The 17,632-nt window shown below is 46.4% G+C and overlaps 1 protein-coding gene across 4 annotated transcripts; it reads left to right on the top strand.

Moving 5' to 3' along the window:
* Nucleotides 1-4,678: 4,678 nt before the first annotated feature.
* On the top strand, nt 4,679-17,376 carry otd2 (homeotic protein ocelliless). 4 transcript variants are annotated; one of them, XM_006571238.3, is made up of 7 exons: nt 4,679-5,558; nt 12,147-12,482; nt 12,665-12,816; nt 14,803-14,987; nt 15,284-15,404; nt 15,498-15,704; nt 15,797-17,376. In XM_006571238.3, exons 2-7 carry the CDS (start codon nt 12,242-12,244, stop codon nt 15,896-15,898), a joined length of 1,008 nt encoding a protein of 335 aa, XP_006571301.1. In that variant the 5' UTR covers nt 4,679-5,558; nt 12,147-12,241; the 3' UTR covers nt 15,899-17,376.
* Nucleotides 17,377-17,632: the final 256 nt, after the last annotated feature.

Genomic DNA, 17,632 nt, shown 5'->3' with positions numbered 1-17,632 from the left:
AAGAGAGAAAGAAAAAGAAGAGATTGATTTTTGTCGCGTTATTTATTATTTCATCTCTGTTGGAAAGAATTGTTACATTTTTGTTCATTCAAGAACGCGGGATTTAGATTTATTCGGTTAAGAAAGAAGAAAAGGTAGATGGGATCTCGGGGAACGAATTATTATATGATCTTTCCCCCAATCTAATCTAAGCGGAAAATATTGGTATTTTGACAGAGTTCGTGGTAGGCCGACAACGTGGCAGGTGACTGTCCACAATCAATTTCTTATTGAACGATCTGTATCTCGATTCCCGCGAGTATTACGGTGCAGAATTACGTGAATGGACGCCATCCGGGATCGCCGAGGTCTCTGCGGGGGGCTCCGCCGAAAGATCGCCCATTGTTTGGAAGAAAAAGGAAAAAAAAAAATGTCAATCCACTAGTTACGCTGCGACATTCGTTCAGTTTCAATTTGATATCATTTCTCGATAGAAGAATCTTCTCAAAAGAATCCATACTCGAAAGACAATAATGTATCTAAACAATCTTTATTTCATTCATCGTCCCGATAATTATATATCTATATTATATACAAAAGCGCCGTTCCATTCGTTCTCGCTTACGTATACAAACACCTCTCGAGGAGAATTTGTCGTAGAAGCGACGTGCGCGTTGCCACCGTGGGTACGGCTCCCGTGGGGCTGATTCGGGATGATGACCGGCAAAACGATCGGCTCCGCTCGCCGCGGAATCCACTCGACCGGGATTCCGTATCGTTCCAGAACCTGAACATGACTTTCTCCTTCCGACGCCGATTCTATCTGCTCCCGCGCGATCAATCACTATCAATGGCCGTTGCTTGTCGCCGTGGGTGGAGGGATTTGTTGGTTCACGGGGAGAGGAGATTCGGGTATAATAAGCGTAATAAGAGAGATACGGGGATACGGACGGTGGCGAGGTCGATCGAATTTACATTACGATGGATGGCGTGTTGGATAGTCCGTGCCGGTAGTCCGACGACGAAAAGCGCGAGATCCCCGATAAAAGATCCCCGGGGACGATAATCCGCGGCGGAGGATTAACACCGTCGGAGGATCCATCCGAGGAATCCAATTAACATCAAAACGTTGGACGACAAGTGTCTTTCCTCCACCCCCTCGATCGATCAGCAACGGGAGAAAGGAGGCGCTCCTCGCTCGGTCGAGGCGAAAGTGCTTAACCTACCTACCTATCTACCCACCTATCTGTCTATCTGTCTGCACATACACGTGCATTTAGAGGAAAAAAGAATTGCACGAGATGGCGAATGATTCGATCGACCAAGATCGCCGATAATCGCCTCCAACCCCGATGCGCGCGATCCTACGGTAATTCATTGACTTAGTAACTCGGTGACTTTCACCGGTGATTTACACGAACGCCTCATAAGCGGCTTGCCTCAGTTTCAAATTCCCTCCCTCCCTCTCTTCGTCAATGAACTTTGCCTTACGAGAAGCTGGTTTGGGAAAGGACGCGTACTACTGTCAGAAGGATGAGGGATGAAAAGGAGTTGGATGGTGGAGATGGAAAGAGGGGGGAGGAGAAATCGGGAGCGAAAAAGATGGGGAGGGAAAGGTCGGAGAACGTAGCAAAGGTTATTTGCACCGAGTTGTCTTTTTTCCGGGTGCTTTTTGTTCGAACCGTTTGTCGAACGGCTCAGCCGGCTGATCTTCGGGATGATGAGCATGAACTACATTCTATATAAAACCAGGGAGTACTTTAAGCCTCGTACGAATGCGCTTTCGCGGTTTGCCACGCGGGACGCCGTGCCATCGATCGCTTAACGAGAATCGCCCCTTCGTCGATTGTGTATGTCCGAAGATTTCCGGGAGGGGGAGGAGGGGGAATTGATCGTCACGCCTCGAAATCCGTTGTTTTATCCCTCTCCCACCGAGAAGCTCGGGATCTTCTATTTAAAAAGGAAATCTGGAAAAAAAAAAGATTGGAGAATCGAACGTTTGTGTTATTCTCTCATCTCGAGCGAGAAATTGTGTCTTGCGGATGATGGGGATATCTGAAACGAAACCAAGCGAAGAAAAGTAGTTTAACGCACGAGTGCGGTTTCTTCGTTCTTTTTTTCTCTTCGATTTTTGTTACAATTTCACAAATTCAACGGAGGAAAGATTCGTCAGACTAAGAAGAGAATCTCAAATCATCGCCCGAAGAGAGTTGATAAACTTTTTGATCGAGGAGAATTGGGAGTTGGAATTTTATCGTGAAACGTAGGACGTTTCTGTAGAATTTTTTCGCGTATTCTTTAAACGGAGGATGGAACGAGATAATCCCTCGTTTTTTTTTCGATCGATGATGCATGCAATAATCTTTAAGCGCTGCGTTACGCTAATTAAATCGACGGGGGACGAGTGCAAGGGATAACAAAGTAAGAAAGATGATACGTGGACGATAAAAAATGTTCCAATTCAGATAGGGGATGAAGTTTGATTTTTCTCGACGAAACCCGACCGAAGCGACGTTCGACGACGTTCCAAGCTTGAGCTTCAAAGCTGTTGGCTAGATTTGTACATCGACGTTTCATCTACGAAGACGTATATACATATAAAACAATATCACATGGAATAACACTACCTCTTGCGTGCGATCAATTAATTAAACGATACGTATCTTTTTACCTTAATTCCTTGTAATACCCACTCCTGGCGATATTAATGCAATTAAGTATTACACCCACTTTCTCTACGATTTCAAAAGAGCAATTTACGCGCTCGAGAGAGAACACGATTATAATTATCGCTCCTTTTTTCTCGGCGTTTCGATTAAAACCGATCACCGATCGATCAACCGTAAATTTCTCCCATTCTTCACGCCGCGCAAGGCTTCCACGTAATAACATCGGCACGCTCTTAACTTAGAAACCCCCATTTAGGGTAAATGGAGAGAAGCGTGAACGAACGGGGAACGAATCGCGAAGAAATGGAAATCTTTGTCCCCGCCCGTCAAAACACACCGGTTTCCCCTCCCCTTCTCCCTTCCCCCTTCCCCCTTGCCCCATGAACGCGAGCGGGCAGGAAAAAGTAGAAGAAAGTTGGGTGCTGGTGGTCCGAGAGGCAGAGCGATTGTCACGTGGCGGCGAGCCGCGGCGACAAGTCAATTGGTCAATGAGGAAAATTGGCTAAGAATTCATGAATGGGCCGGCGTGAATAAAGTGGCTGCATGTTAGTATAGGTTTATGGAAGCAAGCCGGTTTTAGCTACGCTAATAGCATAGTAATGCTGGCTGATCTTTTCGAAATCCCGTAAGAGCATTAACCGCTCGCACGTGAGCAAGTTAAATTGCTATGTTGTGGGTATACGCCCAGCTATGTATCTATCACCTGGCTACAGGGCGTAACGAAAGGAGGAGGAGGAGGAGGGGAGGGGGAAGGAGGGAGGAGGGCATCGCAGCCGATCGACTCGTTTTTCGAGAAAAAGATAAACTGGCTCGCGCTGGCTGGCGTACGAATACGACGTGATCTCCGTTTTCCGTTCCCTCCGCGTTAACGAGATTAAAGAACCCGCGAGTACGTTTCGACCGATGCAAAAAAAAGGAGGCGTCAAAGGGGTGGAGGAGATGTCGCGGAGAACGCGAAGCTCGACGAACGTTCGCGTCACCAACCAAAGCTTATCGGTCTGCCTTCCACGTAACGTGCATCTTAGCGACGAACGGAGATTATTCGGACGAAAATTCCGCGTTCCACACCTGAATCATCCATCCTGACTCGATACGAGACGTTTCACTCGACGCGATTATGATTCTCGAGCGAAACGAGAACGCTTGAGATAATTGATCGAATCCCTGGGAACGAATGGAGAAATCGATCGAATCTTGATCGGAGTCTTGATCGAATCATTCGCGAGGAAAGTGTATATATATATATATATATATATATATATATATATATATATATATACGTATATACGTGACGACTGGCGTCTCACGGGAGAATAGCCGGCAGATGTGCCCGTCCATTTCCTCCCGTTTAAAAATCTATTCGCGTATCTTTTTCGAATAGGTCGAAGAAATGGAAAGAAAGGAAATGGTGAAAAGGGGACGACGAATCAGGGACAGACAGACAGACAGAGAGAGAGAGAGAGAGAGAGAGGAAGAGGAACTCGGAGCTCGGATATATTTTTAGAGACGGACTGTACGTAACGTGGTGGTGAGGAAACGTTGCCATCGCGGCTGGTTAGGTTGGTTGGCGCGGCCCGTACCGATTGGCTCCCCACCACCTCGACACGGCCTCGATGCCACATCCCCAGCCACGCCAACTTTCCACGAGCAGACGCTGTTCGGCTTTCCTCGACGATTGTGCTCTCGTTTCCACTTTGCCCGATCGTAGCTTCGTTTCTCCCTCGACTACCCTTACTCCTTCGCCCAACCGAGCCACCGTTTCTCGCCCTCGCGTTTCTCTTTCCCATTCTCTCCACCTCTTTTCCCTCTCACCACCCCCACCACCCGTCACCTTCCTCCTCCTCCTCCTCCTCCTCCTCCTTTCCCCCGCGCACACTCGACCGTATCGCCCCGTCTCGTTTTTGCTTCAACCCCCTCAACTCTGTCGTTCTTTCTCCGCCACCCCCTGCCGCCACCCCCTCCTTCTCACCGAACTACCAACTCGCCCCCTCTCCTCCTCCTCCTCCTCCTCCTCCTCCACCTCCCTCTTCCGTGCCCTTCCCCTTCCCTTCCCTGCTGTGCCTCCACCGATACACCCCATCCCTTCCGTGGTTGGATACCCTCCCCTCGGTCCCTCCCCTCGACCGGTTCGCGGTCCGGTCTCCTGCGAGCGAGCGCCCCCCTCGCGCATAACCCCTCGGCCAAGAGAGCGATCCGTAACAACTAAAGTTCTCGTGAAAAGTTGAGCTGGGCTCTCCTACGCCCTCCTGCTATAATAGCCGCGCTCACAGCTCTCTCTACCTACTACCACCGTCTATCCCTGTCCATCTGTCCCGGGTTTGTCCCACATCCCGCACACGGAACGCGCCGCCGAACGGGAGAGAGTGTGGGGGAGAGAGAGAGAGTGAGAGGGACAGTGCGACGAACCTGAACGCGGTGCTGCTACACACTACCAGGAGGAGGAGGAACAGAGAGATCGAACGTGGAACGAACGTGGAACGAAGAGTAGAGAGGAAAAGGAGAGGAAAAAGAACAAGGGGACGCGGCCGGATTAGATGGAATAGAATAGTCATTATCGGTCTACATACATTCGGTGTGATATACTCGCTAGTGCAAAACTCGTCGCGGCAGTAGCGGTGTGGTGCCGAACCGTGTGCCGAACCGAACCGAACCGAATCGAATCGAACCGAACCGATCGACCGACCGACCGAACCGACCGATCCGACGACCGAGGAGGTTAGGCATTTCCTAACCTTTGTTTTCGACAACCAGTGTCGTGGACAAGCTCGCAACAGGCGCGCACCAACCGGCCAGTTGTTCGCCCGCAGCTCCGCCGACTCGCCCCCCGAAGGATTTACCGCTTCTGAGGGCGAAGAAAAACATCCCCATCGCTGCCGCTCTCGACGCCATTCCCACGGGCCAGTGGCACGGGTGAGTGTTAAACCCAAGCTCTCGAGTGTGTTTACCACGAGCGTGGAGAAGAGTCCGTTCGCTACTTTTCCACCCGGGCTTATTTGAAAAGTATATTTCGCGAGTGTCTTCGCCTCCTCCCTTGATAAGACAGGGGAGGAATAAAAATTCGCGCGTTCGTCGTCGAGGGAACTTCGTTTTTCGAACTTCGAGTTCGAAGTTGATGGAAGAAGTTTTTTTTCGGGAGGATTTTCTTTTCTCTCCTCTCTCTCTATCTCTGTTTTCTTCCGAGAGAGAAGAGATCGCATACGTGCACGTACGAAGCACGTTACGATCACCAAGAATCACCAACGATACAACGCGGCTATCGATCGGATGTTTATTCGTTTCGTAACAGTGACTGGGCTTCCCTTTACGAGTACATCAGTGATTTGCGAGGTATAGCTAGAGGCACCGTTTGCTTCGCAAGGTGAACCACGGTAATTTTCAACTCCTAATGCGAGTAGTCTTGCCTCATCGTGGTGATACTTCGAGTACTTCGAAACTGGAGTAAGTTATTTTTCTTCTCGAGTTCTTTCTTTTTTTTTCTTCTTTCTTTCTCTTTTATGTAAAAGACGTGTTCGCAAGTGAGACGTTAAGACGAGTATGGGAGGGAGTTTGATAGATCTGAGAAATGAATAATTGTAGGAATCGCGAAAACAGTTTTCATCAATTTTTTTTTTATACGAAGGTCGGAACATTATATCCGTGCGATTACTTCTCGCGGTAAATGGGGAGGGAGGAGGGGGGAAAAAAGGAAAAAAAAAGGGCGAGCGACGCAGGGGGGGGTCGCAGGGTTTGGGGAAAAGCGCAACCAACGGAATCAACCAAATTCGGACGCTGCGGTGCGCGAAAACCTCGAAAACGGCGGCATTTAATCGGCGAGGCGTACGCCGAGCTTCCATTCAACCAAAGAGAGAATATAAATCCGTGACGAATGTCCTGCAATATTCCCAAACAGCGAGAGAACTTTTTTTTTTACCCTCTTTTTTTTTTTTTCCAATTCGCGAGAAAAGTCTGGGGGCAAAATTATCGGGGCACCGACTTACTTGAATAACTTGAACGCGTTGCAATTTTTAACAAGCTTCGTTCTTTTTTTTTTTTTTACGTACAGATATAGCAGATATCTGATACCGTCGCGACAAATGTATTATTTCGTGGAAAGCTTAGCAACGTTGCTGCTGGAAAAAAATGCTCGTGGAAGGATGGAATCACGACTGGTTTCGTGAAACGAACCGTTACAATTTACGATTAGTCTTTTTTTTTTATAATAAAAAAAGGGAGAAATGGAAAAAAGAAGGAAAAAGAAGTTGCGAAAAATTGTGTCGCGTATGCGTCGAACGTTTTATTAATTACATCCGGTATTGAGAGCGCGGATAGTCGAATCCTCGTTGTCGATTCCCAGTTAAATAATCACGAAACGTCTATGTAAAAAATTTAATCCTCTCGCATTTCCCTCCCTCCTCCCCCTCGTCTCACTGCTTTATTTAAGCGAATAATCGGCGAGTCGCGTTCACTTGGAACAAATAGGTGTAGCTTGTCGTTCACTTTGATTTCTGAAACTTTTCCAATCATCGACTCGACACGATAGGATTTATTCGTTCGAATAACGTGTACAAATTTGAACCAACACCCTGCTTCGACGAAACTCGCGTATTCCATTTCTTGAAGATTTGCCACGAACGAAGAATGATCGCCACTAATACGTTGAAGTTGTCCAAGGATCCATTAATGATGATGCACGAATGATACAATTTGAAACTCTTGGACGAAACTCGCGTGATAAACTATTCAATAATTTAATACAAGTTGAATTTGCACTGACAAACTGATCGTCGACGAAACTCTTGTACTCTCTCGACAACTTGAAATCGCAACAACAATATGTGTCGATGACTCGAAGGAAATTTCGATAACACGACACGACACGATTCCTCGAGTGGGATGCGATAAAATTTCTTGGTCTCGATGATACGAAACTTGAACGCCACCGTGTCGCGAACACGTGTCGGATGCAATAAAATTTCTTGGGTCTCGAACGATTATACTTGAAACTTGAACACCAGCGTGGCGCGAACGCGAAACTTGGCCGCAAGTCGATTCGATTGTGCAACAACACCAGCCGCGGTTATCGGAAGGAAATTTCGCACGAGCGTCTGCCGCGATTCCAGAGGACGATTCCGTGGCCCGAAACGTTTGACCGTGGTAGAGTGTCGGGAGAGTTGGCCAGCAGGATTTCCACGGAAATAATCTGCTTACGGTAATCTTCTTGGCTTGCCTCCCTCCCTGTTAAGGTCCGCCTTCCACGAGGAGGACCTTCGGTCTCTTCCTCGTGTACACGCGGTGCAGCGTCCTCGCGGAGAATTCAAAGTTTCGATGGCAAAAAATCGTGCTCCTCCTTTTTTTCGATTTCTTGATCGAGAAATCTCAAGGAAAGTTCAAGAAAAAAACGTCCGTTTCTCGAGAAGAGGAGAGTTTGGTTTTGGAGAACGATTCAAAGATTCAAAGGAAAATGAAGAGAAATACTTTTTGAGGAAGAAAAAGAGTCGACGATAGTTAATTGCGATTTTTGAGGGAGAGTGTCGCGATTTTTGATGGAGCGTAAGAAGACACTCCCCTCGAGGAAGAATTGGAAGAGAGGGTAAGGTGAACGTTGACCCGCAGGAGCGAAACAACCCTGTTGAATTGAAATTGGTTCGAAGGAATCGGTGAGTTTGGAAAAATGGAAGAATGGAAATGGAAGAAGAGGAAGAAAGGGAAGAAAAAAGGGCTGATCCCCCCCTCGAGGATAGAAAGCAACCCTGTTTGGAATCTTTTTTTCTTCCGATCGGGAATAAAACCTAACCAATCCAAGTGAGAGAAAGAACCTCGAAGATGTTTTAGTAACGCGTACACACACATATATATCTCATAGCATTTCCACGGGAATTAAGTTTTACGCTCAATGAACGCGCAACAACAGCGTCCTTCGGGCTAAATTGCATTCAATATTACGACTGTACGAAGGGAAAACGAAGAAGAAAAAACCGTTTCCTACGCGGAGATGGAAGACCGCACCATCTCTTCTCGAAGAGGTATTCAACCAGAGACGCTCGCGGACAGGTTTTTTGTTCCCTCTCCTTTCGTCTCCTCTCTGGACTGACGAGGATCTTTTCCCTTCTTTCGAGTCCTCTCCCTCGAGGAGCACGATTTCTGGAAAGTCGCGACGCTCCGCCTGTCCCGACACCTCGTGCAACGCGATTGCAACGATGCCGTCCCAAGAGGGGGTGGAAAGGACCCAGGCAAAGGGGGGAAGAGATTTTTGCAATAACGATCGCGGTCGGAGGTAACGAGCGATGGTTGAAATGCATATTTGGTAAAATCGGTTAATACCCGGGGTAACTACTTTGCTGGCTTTTTCTGGAACCCCCCATCGCCGTTTCTCTCCCTCCCTCCCTCTTTACGCACAGACTGGCACGACGCGGTGGTGCTGCACAGTGGTCCATGCACTGTGTGGTCCATTGTGGACGCCCGTAGCGAGCGAGTGCTCTTCACCGAACAATGCGGTTGTGTGCAAACACTCGTGGAAACAATGCGGACGGAACTTAACTTTCCGCGATAGCTAGAGCCTGGCTCCTTGTACCGCGGCCGAACGTATACACTGCTCGGTGCAAATTGTGCTCCCAGACCCTCCCCCTCGACTCACCTACGATTACATACAACGTATTTCCTTCCTCGCCAACCATCACGAGAAATATCGTCCAGCTCGATTATTCGATATATATATGAAACAGCGTTCTTTATTTTTCATCTCTCGCGGTCAACTTGCTTCCAATCCGATTGCGGTCGACGCTCGAACGTTTAAAGAACCGCACATCGCGTCCACCGCGGCTGGAATTCACTTTGGGAGGAGAGAAAGGGGCACGTGGCCGGATCGAATCCGTCCATCCACGAGATCTTGTCGATAATATTCGCATATCGGATTCTTAAGCGCAACCCCTCGAGACGCGCGCACACACGCGATACGCAATAATGGGGATTTAACAGTCATTAGGGACAACGTGCCAGTATCTATATATATATATATATATATATATATATACGTGGATTGGTAACACAAAGTGTTTGCAGTAGGGCCGAACTGACGAGGGTGGGCGAGGAGGAGGATTGGAGCGGGAGATCGATTCATCGGGGGAGGGTGGAAAAGGCAAGCTTTCTCCTCGGACCGCTGCCGCCTTCTCTAGCTAGAGCTAGAGCGGGGTCGTAGACTACGTGGAGCACCCCCTACTCGAGGGCCAATCGAGTGGCGACTTGGGCATTTTGTCCACACTTGGCCGCCTGTAACAAGTGCATTGTCCCGAACTGCACAAAGATAAAGAGACTTCTGGCCAGAGGATTCTCGAGCAACCAGCTCCCCTCCGCTCCTCCCCCCTCGCAGTTTCGCGGCTCGCTTTTAATATCACCGACCCGAGTGTAAATAAGTGGGCCGCAGTTTCCAAGTGCAATACCATAGATTTTGTATATTCGTTTCGGGGGAGGGGAGAAAAAAAGAGCCGTCGAAAAATGGAATTTTCGCGAGCGGGGAGAAAAATGTTAAATGTAGTTGATGGTTACGCGATGGTGACGCAAGTTTTCGGAAGAAGGAGGCAGCCTCGAGGAAGGAAGGAAGGAAGGAAGTGAATGGTGAAAGGAACGAGACGGGAAATATTGCCAACAGATGATTGTTTGCACGTTTCTCAGCCCATACGTTGGCCGGGTTGTAACGAGTGCTTTGTGGCTAGTGTAAAGCGCAGGAGTGCACAAAAGTAGAGATTCGCGCCTGACTTACTTCACGAGGACCCTCGAAAAGCGGCCGCCCTTTCTTCGCCTGGCCTTCTTTTCATAGTGAGCCAAATTTTAATATAGCGTGGCTGGAAAGAGGCGTCACGGGGAAGCTCGCGCTTTATGGATTCTCTTTCATCGGGCTGGAACTTCATTTCGAAGGAGGGATCCCCGCCAAAGAACGTAATTAAACCGGAAAAGTTACCGCGGTTATATTGTTTCCAACTTTATCCGCACGCTTACGGACAATTTTTGCATTTCGATACGGAAAAGTATGCACGAGTAATCTATAAGGTTTTAAATCGAATAATCGATTGATCCAACCTTTGAAAAATCCTCCTCGAAGGAGGAAATATCGTTTCTTTCTTTTTTTACTTTCTTTCGATATCATCGAACACGAGATTTTGTATTTTTTTCTTCTCTCTTTTTCTCGGATCAACTTGTTGTTGTTGTCGTTCAACTTTGGATGACGAACGCAGCGGGTCACGATACACCGCGACAGTCGTTGGATATTGGTTAGGGGGTGTTCCATCCATATTTGCGCGAAGGAAGTTCCGCTCGAACGATCGCACGAGCACCCTTCCGCGCACCCCGTTGTTCCTTTCAACGACGAAACTTGTTGTTTCCATCCCATCGAGACGGAAACAATGCTTTATTAAAAGCGGGTTTATCGATGGGAAATTTCATTTCGCGCGAGCGGATCGAGATCTACTCGTAATAAATCGCGAAATTGCTTCGAATTCTCGTCGTCGCCATACGTATCCGATCGTCCAATTATTTCCGTTCCGCCGCTGTCGACCGGATCATCGCCTTCTGCGCCGATGTCGTCATCGCTCGATTGTTTTTCACACGTCGCACATGTTAATTATACCGGATGATTAGCTTACCTTTAATCCGGAACACATGCGAGACGGCGCCCTCTCTCCCCCGCTCCTCTCAAATATTCCGGACAAATATTCCGGACAGATGCGAGACGCGATAAATGGGAGGGCGAAACGAAAAAGAAGAATTAATAAGCCTCTCGTTGGTGGTGGCGCGAGGCGCGAGAAAGCCTCGAGGAAGGAAAAAGAGGCGGAAAGGCGCGACCGATAGACCGGCCGTTCTTGACTTTGTAATCGGAGAGGATAAAAACGACGGCTTAAGTAGCGTCGGCTAAATGTGAAACGGGAAGGCTACGGGAACGTACCCTTCGAAGTCGCCCTTTCCTTTTTCTATTCTCTTTTCTTTTCTTTTTTTTCTCTCTCTCCTTCTTTCGCTCTCGGTTTTCGAGAGGAAACCACCTCGCGGGGTCAACGCGAGGGAGGGGGGCGGGGAGCGCACCTTCGAAAAGAGTGGAGTCGTGTTGCATCCTCCTCTGGATTATCCTTGGCGCGGCCAGCTGCCAACCGCGTCGCGTCTTATTTCCATCTTCCGCGATCGGTTTCGATATTATGTATATATATATAAGCATAAATCGGTCGAGAAAAATTTCCATTGCATACAACATTCGTTACTTTCGAAACGAGACGATAGTTAACCCTTTTCCCTCTTTGATAGTCGAACCTTCTCTCCTATACATATTTATAAAACCGATGACGAGCGTGTAATTGAAAACTTTTACGTAACACGAGGCGAGGCACTTGAATATATGAAACGCGGAAACGATCGATATTAAATTGAATCACGGTGAAAATTCATGCGCGTCGTGAACGACATTAACACATCCTGGGGAGGGGGTGGAGCGGTCGCAGTTAGCCTGTTGCGAATAATACGTGAATTTTGAATTTTCAGAAGCAGCGGATAATTCCTAGAGGCGGAGGCGGTTTACGTGGAATCGGCCGCGAGGCGGGGGGGCGGTCGAGGTGGTGGGGGCAGAGGGAGTACTGATGTGGCCGAACAGCCTCGGCGGTACTTCCGGCTGCAGCGGGGGCGCCGGCGCCACCGATCTCGGGGGCCTCGCCGCCTCCACCACCTCGGCCTCTGATCTCTTCGGGCCCGCCGCTTTCGGGGCGTCCGCGGCCGGGCCCTACGGCGCCCTCAAGACCAACCCTTACGTCAGCGCCCTCGGCATGCCGCCCATCGAGGCCCTCCACTCGACCATCGGATATCCAGGGTGTACTCCCGCCGGTGAGTCCTACTACTGTGAGTGCCCCTCATTTCATACTATTTTCTCTAGATTCTAGATAGATGTCTTCTTTTTTTTTTTCTCTCTTCATTTATCAAGATTAAGGTCGAGGGAGGGAAGAAGGGAGGAGAGATTGAGAAAGAGAAGACGGGAAAAAGAATTCGGGGGTTGTTTTCTGTTGAAGGTAATCCAAGAAAGCAGCGAAGAGAGAGGACGACTTTCACCCGGGCGCAATTGGACGTTCTCGAGGGTTTGTTCTCGAAGACCAAGTACCCCGATATATTTATGCGGGAGGAAGTGGCGATGAAGATCAATTTACCGGAGTCGAGAGTGCAGGTACGTGGAAGTGGCGCGAGGATTGCACCACGGTGGTGAACGATGATACACCGCCGGCCGGCCGGCCGACCGGCTCGACGCGGTGTTTCGTTACGAGAGGGGTTGTGCACTGTCTGTCGGCATGCAGATAGTCGCCACGACCCGTGGACGTAGGAGCATCGATTTATTGGATGCTCGTGTTTCCGTGGGTGTTAACCGAGTTAGTAGTTCGCCCTGCTATAAGTGTGCTCGTGTCGCTGGTTCCCTTGTTAAGAAGGGGAAAAAAAAAAAAAAAAGAAAAAATTTCGAACGAATTCCATCGCCCTCCCCCCCTCCCCTCCCCCAAGCGCGCTACGTTCCGGGATGTTTCGGCCGCTTTGAACGATCGAGAAAAGGGAAATTTCCGTGACAAAAATGGTTGAATGGCGAACGCAACGATTCATGGAATTGTTAACTCACCACGGTGGTGTCACGAACGAATTCGTGTCGTCCGAATCGACTTTCGAAGCCAACAGGCACCGAAAACGTGTCCATGCATATTCCACCCTCATCACGGGCGGAAAGGGCGCGCCGCATCCGCAATTGCGGGCCAACGCACCTGGCCCCAGCCCCGTAAATGAATTGAATGGGTCCAAACCGGGTCCATAGTCTTCCGCACGTTCGTCGCACGACTGCAAAACCGGAGACCTTCTCCTCTCCTCGGGTTCCGGTTTTTCAATCGAACGGAACCGCGGTCAACGCGGATCGAACCTCCTAGATTTTAGACAATCTCCGATTGCCTCGTCTTTCGATTCTTGTCCACTCGAATCTTTATTATTATTATTTTTCCAATTCGTTCGTTCGTTTCCATTCTTTCTTTCCTCCTCCATATTCGATCACGAATAAGTGAATCGAAATCGTGTCGCGACGATTTGAAGAGAAAAGTGTTCGTTATAAATACGGGAGGATGGAGTGTTAAAAAGTGGAGAATTCGTATAGAGTTTGTAGAAACATACACCGGGGAGCAGTTTCAGTGGAAGAACGCGGGTTGCTCGTGTCGTTCCCCAGAAAATCCGTAGAAACCCAAGCTCACCTCTCCGCTTCTAACATTGATCGCGCAGGGCTTCTCTAGGCTCCTCTCTCCCTCTCCCTCTCTCTCTCTCTCTCTCTTTCTTTCCTTCTCTCCCTCTCCTCCTTGTCCTCGCCTCCCCCTCTCCCACCCCTCTCTTTATCTCTCGTTCTCTCTCACCTCTTTATTCTCCCTCTCCGTTCTTCCAGCCGTTTCGTTCACCCGCCTCCTTCTTTAAAGGTCGTTCTCGCGTTCTGGAAATCTAGGAGGGCGAACGACGGATCGAAGGACGAGTCTGTCGCATACTTGGACACGAAAATAGCTGATAGCCATCTGTAATCGAAGTGTCATTTGTGTGTCGGTTACGTAATAATCCTTAATATATCGGCTTTCCTTCGAAACGATATATTTTCGGTAATTAACTCATCGGGATTACTATTTTTAATTAATATTGAACGAGGAGAAGAAGTTTGTTTATATAAAATGATCACGAAGAAGGATCACGTATCGTATCCAAAAGTTTCGAACGAATAATCGAAAGTTAGCGAAATTATAGCATTAACGGAAGTTTGTTCACACGTCAACCTGTTTACTTTTCGTCATTATAGAGGAGGGTAGGAACGATACGCCAGATTTCAGCTCGTGTTATCGAAGCCGTCTTCATTGGTAATTGATAGTTACGTCGGTGCTACATTCCCTTATAATTGGCTATTACGCCAGCTTTGTAAAAGCTTTGTACATTATTTCGTGCTCGTTTCCTATGAGACCCCCTATGTGCTTTATTGCGTTTCGACGCAAAAATATATATATATATATATATTTATAAAAGCTGTTTTCAATCATGTGTTGAGAGAGAGAGAGAGAGAGGGAAAATTCCAATAAAAAAAATGAAATGTTCTGAAATGTTTTATATTTATCGTATATAAATTACACGTGTTTGTGTCAATATGTGTTTGTAGGTATGGTTCAAAAATCGCAGAGCCAAATGCAGACAACAGCAAAAGCAACAACAGCAACAACAGGACAAAGCTCCAAGATCCAAGAAGCCTTCGGGAAATCCTAGCAATAATCCGCCCTCTGGAAAAAGTCCTTCGATAGCTACCACACCCACGCCTGCAGCGGCTGTTCCAGCCACGACACCTCTGTAAATATCGTTTACATTAATACCTTTATCTTACTTTTCTCGTTAAAGCCCTCTCGAAATACGCCCTATTATTCCTTTTCACTTCTCGAGTTAAATAAACAAATAAATTTAGAAAAAAAATTTAAGCGATAAAAATCGAACGGATTCGAGTTAAACTTAACTCCAATTCTTCTTTTTCATCTCATTCATAGATATATCTAAAATGATTAACATTGGAAATTTCGTTATCCGACTATGAATGAATATTATAACTTTTTATAGTTTTTTCTTTTTGTAATTGTAATTTGTGTATTTAGAAGCGGAGGTACAGGTGGTTCTGCTGCTAGTTCTCCGGCTCTTCTGAGGGATTCTCCGCAATACAAACCAGCAGGAAGTGCAACCAGTTTGCTCTTGGCTGCCAGTACAACCCCACCAAGTGTAAGTTATCGACCAAGACCTGCCAATTTTGAATCACGAAAATGAGTTTTACCCTCGGTGGATAAGGAGTTTTCGAGCAATGATCTTTTTTAGTTAGGGGGAACGGTGTACAGTAGTGGTGGCAGTAGCAGTAGTATTTGGAGCCCGGCTGTCACGGAGAGTGGTGGTGGATTTCCTAGTGACCATCAGAGGTTAGCATGGACAACAACCACCTCCCAACAGCAATGCTACCAAAATTATTCTTCTTATTATACCAACATGGACTATCTCTCCCCTGCCACGCATCAATTAAACGTTGTGGTAAGCCTGGACCCCTTTCATATTTAGAAACTTGTTATTTATATCGGTCGTATAACCTCGTATCGGGTGTAACCTCGTTGAATTATTCTTAGGATGGAGGAGGCAGTAGTTTAGATAATACATGGAGTAAAACGAGGGACGAGAGCGCTTCGTCCTGGTTTTATAACAGCGCCGGATGGGGCGATCGCAAGTGAATAATCAAAGTCGCCAATTGATGGAGATATGAAGGCTACATATCATCGACAATAGTTAAGCGGACTTTGAAAATGATCGATGGCAGATTGTTACGATGCGAAATATGGCCAAAGACAGTCCTCTTAATTTTAGACATATCGTTGAATCGCTGGGTCTCGATATTTTATCGTACGACCCTATGAAACGAGAGTGCCATACCCATTCTCTTCTTAAAAGGATTCGCGTAGTTGAAATTTAAATCAAGAGTAATGCGATTGAAAATGGATGAAACGAAGAAGCGAGAAAACGTTTGTTATTCGTTTAAAATTAGCTGTTTCGACTTAATAATTTTCCTGTTTAATCAGGTTCATCTTTTAATTTCCACGTGTCTGATTTATCGCCTCCTTATGTTGAAATGTGCAATTTCATAATAATTTTGAATCCAAATACAAATTCCTTTGAATGCACGTTCATTTGTTATTATGCGACCCTAGTCATCACAGTAAAGTAATAAATATCCATAAAAATATTTTAAATGGAAGAGATTAAAATGGTATTAAAAAGAGGGAATGGACCGATTTACGTTATTTCATCTTCTTTTTTCGTTTACGGTTAGTGTTATACACATGTGATACCGTTTATACATATATGAGAATGCATCTGGTGAACGTATCCTACTGTGCGAGTCACGAATTTTCTAATTCTGCACTGTGCCAAAGGTAATCGTTTTGCGAAAGAATCGAATCTTTCGATGTCGATCAAGGCCTCTGATGTATATATAATATAAATAGCCTTGTATCCTTCAGAGGAATTAACGTAGTTAGATAGAATTTTGCAGGAAATAACGATAAAATAAGGTAGACCCTTCGTTAAAAGATTTCTCAGCAGAGGTTATGTATGTATATGTTCGCGTACGGATACTACGTCATATACTATGTACATAAGTTATATATAAATATATAGAAAGACACGCTGATCTGTCTGTGTACATATGTACCATTTTTCTGAAATATAATTATGAACTGATAGAGAGATCGAAGATTATCCGAAGATTACTATTATTTTCATTCTAACATCCGTAATCTAAATCATTATGGGATTTTGATTCATTTCATCATGGATATTATATACAATATATACTGTGTAAATAAAATATTCTCGAACATGCTCACGATAGAGTGCCGCTAGAGTTGAAATTTATATTTTCGATTTTACGATCCTTTTGATCAAAGAGCCAGTAACAAGAGACGAAACTTTTCTTCGAGAATCCCCACAAATGCGAAAGTTGATGTACGGATTAAAAAAAAAAAAATAAAAAAAACAATATGTAAAGTGATAAAAAAAAAAGTATATAGCGAATGTAGGGATGTAAGTAAATATGATCGTTTAGATTGTTATTATAAATAATATTGACGATAACATTATGATTAATGATGAGGGAGACAACGACGTACGTGTAATAAAATGTATGAGATAATATATCGAATTTGAATTGTAATCATCATGATTTCTTCAATTTGAACAATATCCGAAACTCCTGGAAAAGAAAAATCTGATTCACACGATATGATCGAAATCTACACGACACGATTCTTTGATCGACATTTTTTTTAATTCGAAATAACCCGCGCTAATCTTGGACAAGAATCTCTTCCGTACGTGTCGATAACTCGTATTGCGCATCAGTTTAAGGTGCCATCTGGTGGTAAGAGCGTAATTCAGGGCATCGGCCGTGAACCCCGTGAGTAGGGGTC

This window comes from Apis mellifera, linkage group LG1 (assembly GCF_003254395.2).
Source record: "Apis mellifera strain DH4 linkage group LG1, Amel_HAv3.1, whole genome shotgun sequence".
In the NCBI taxonomy this organism is placed as follows: Eukaryota; Metazoa; Arthropoda; class Insecta; order Hymenoptera; family Apidae; genus Apis; species Apis mellifera.
This window is presented reverse-complemented; position numbering and strand designations above follow the sequence as displayed.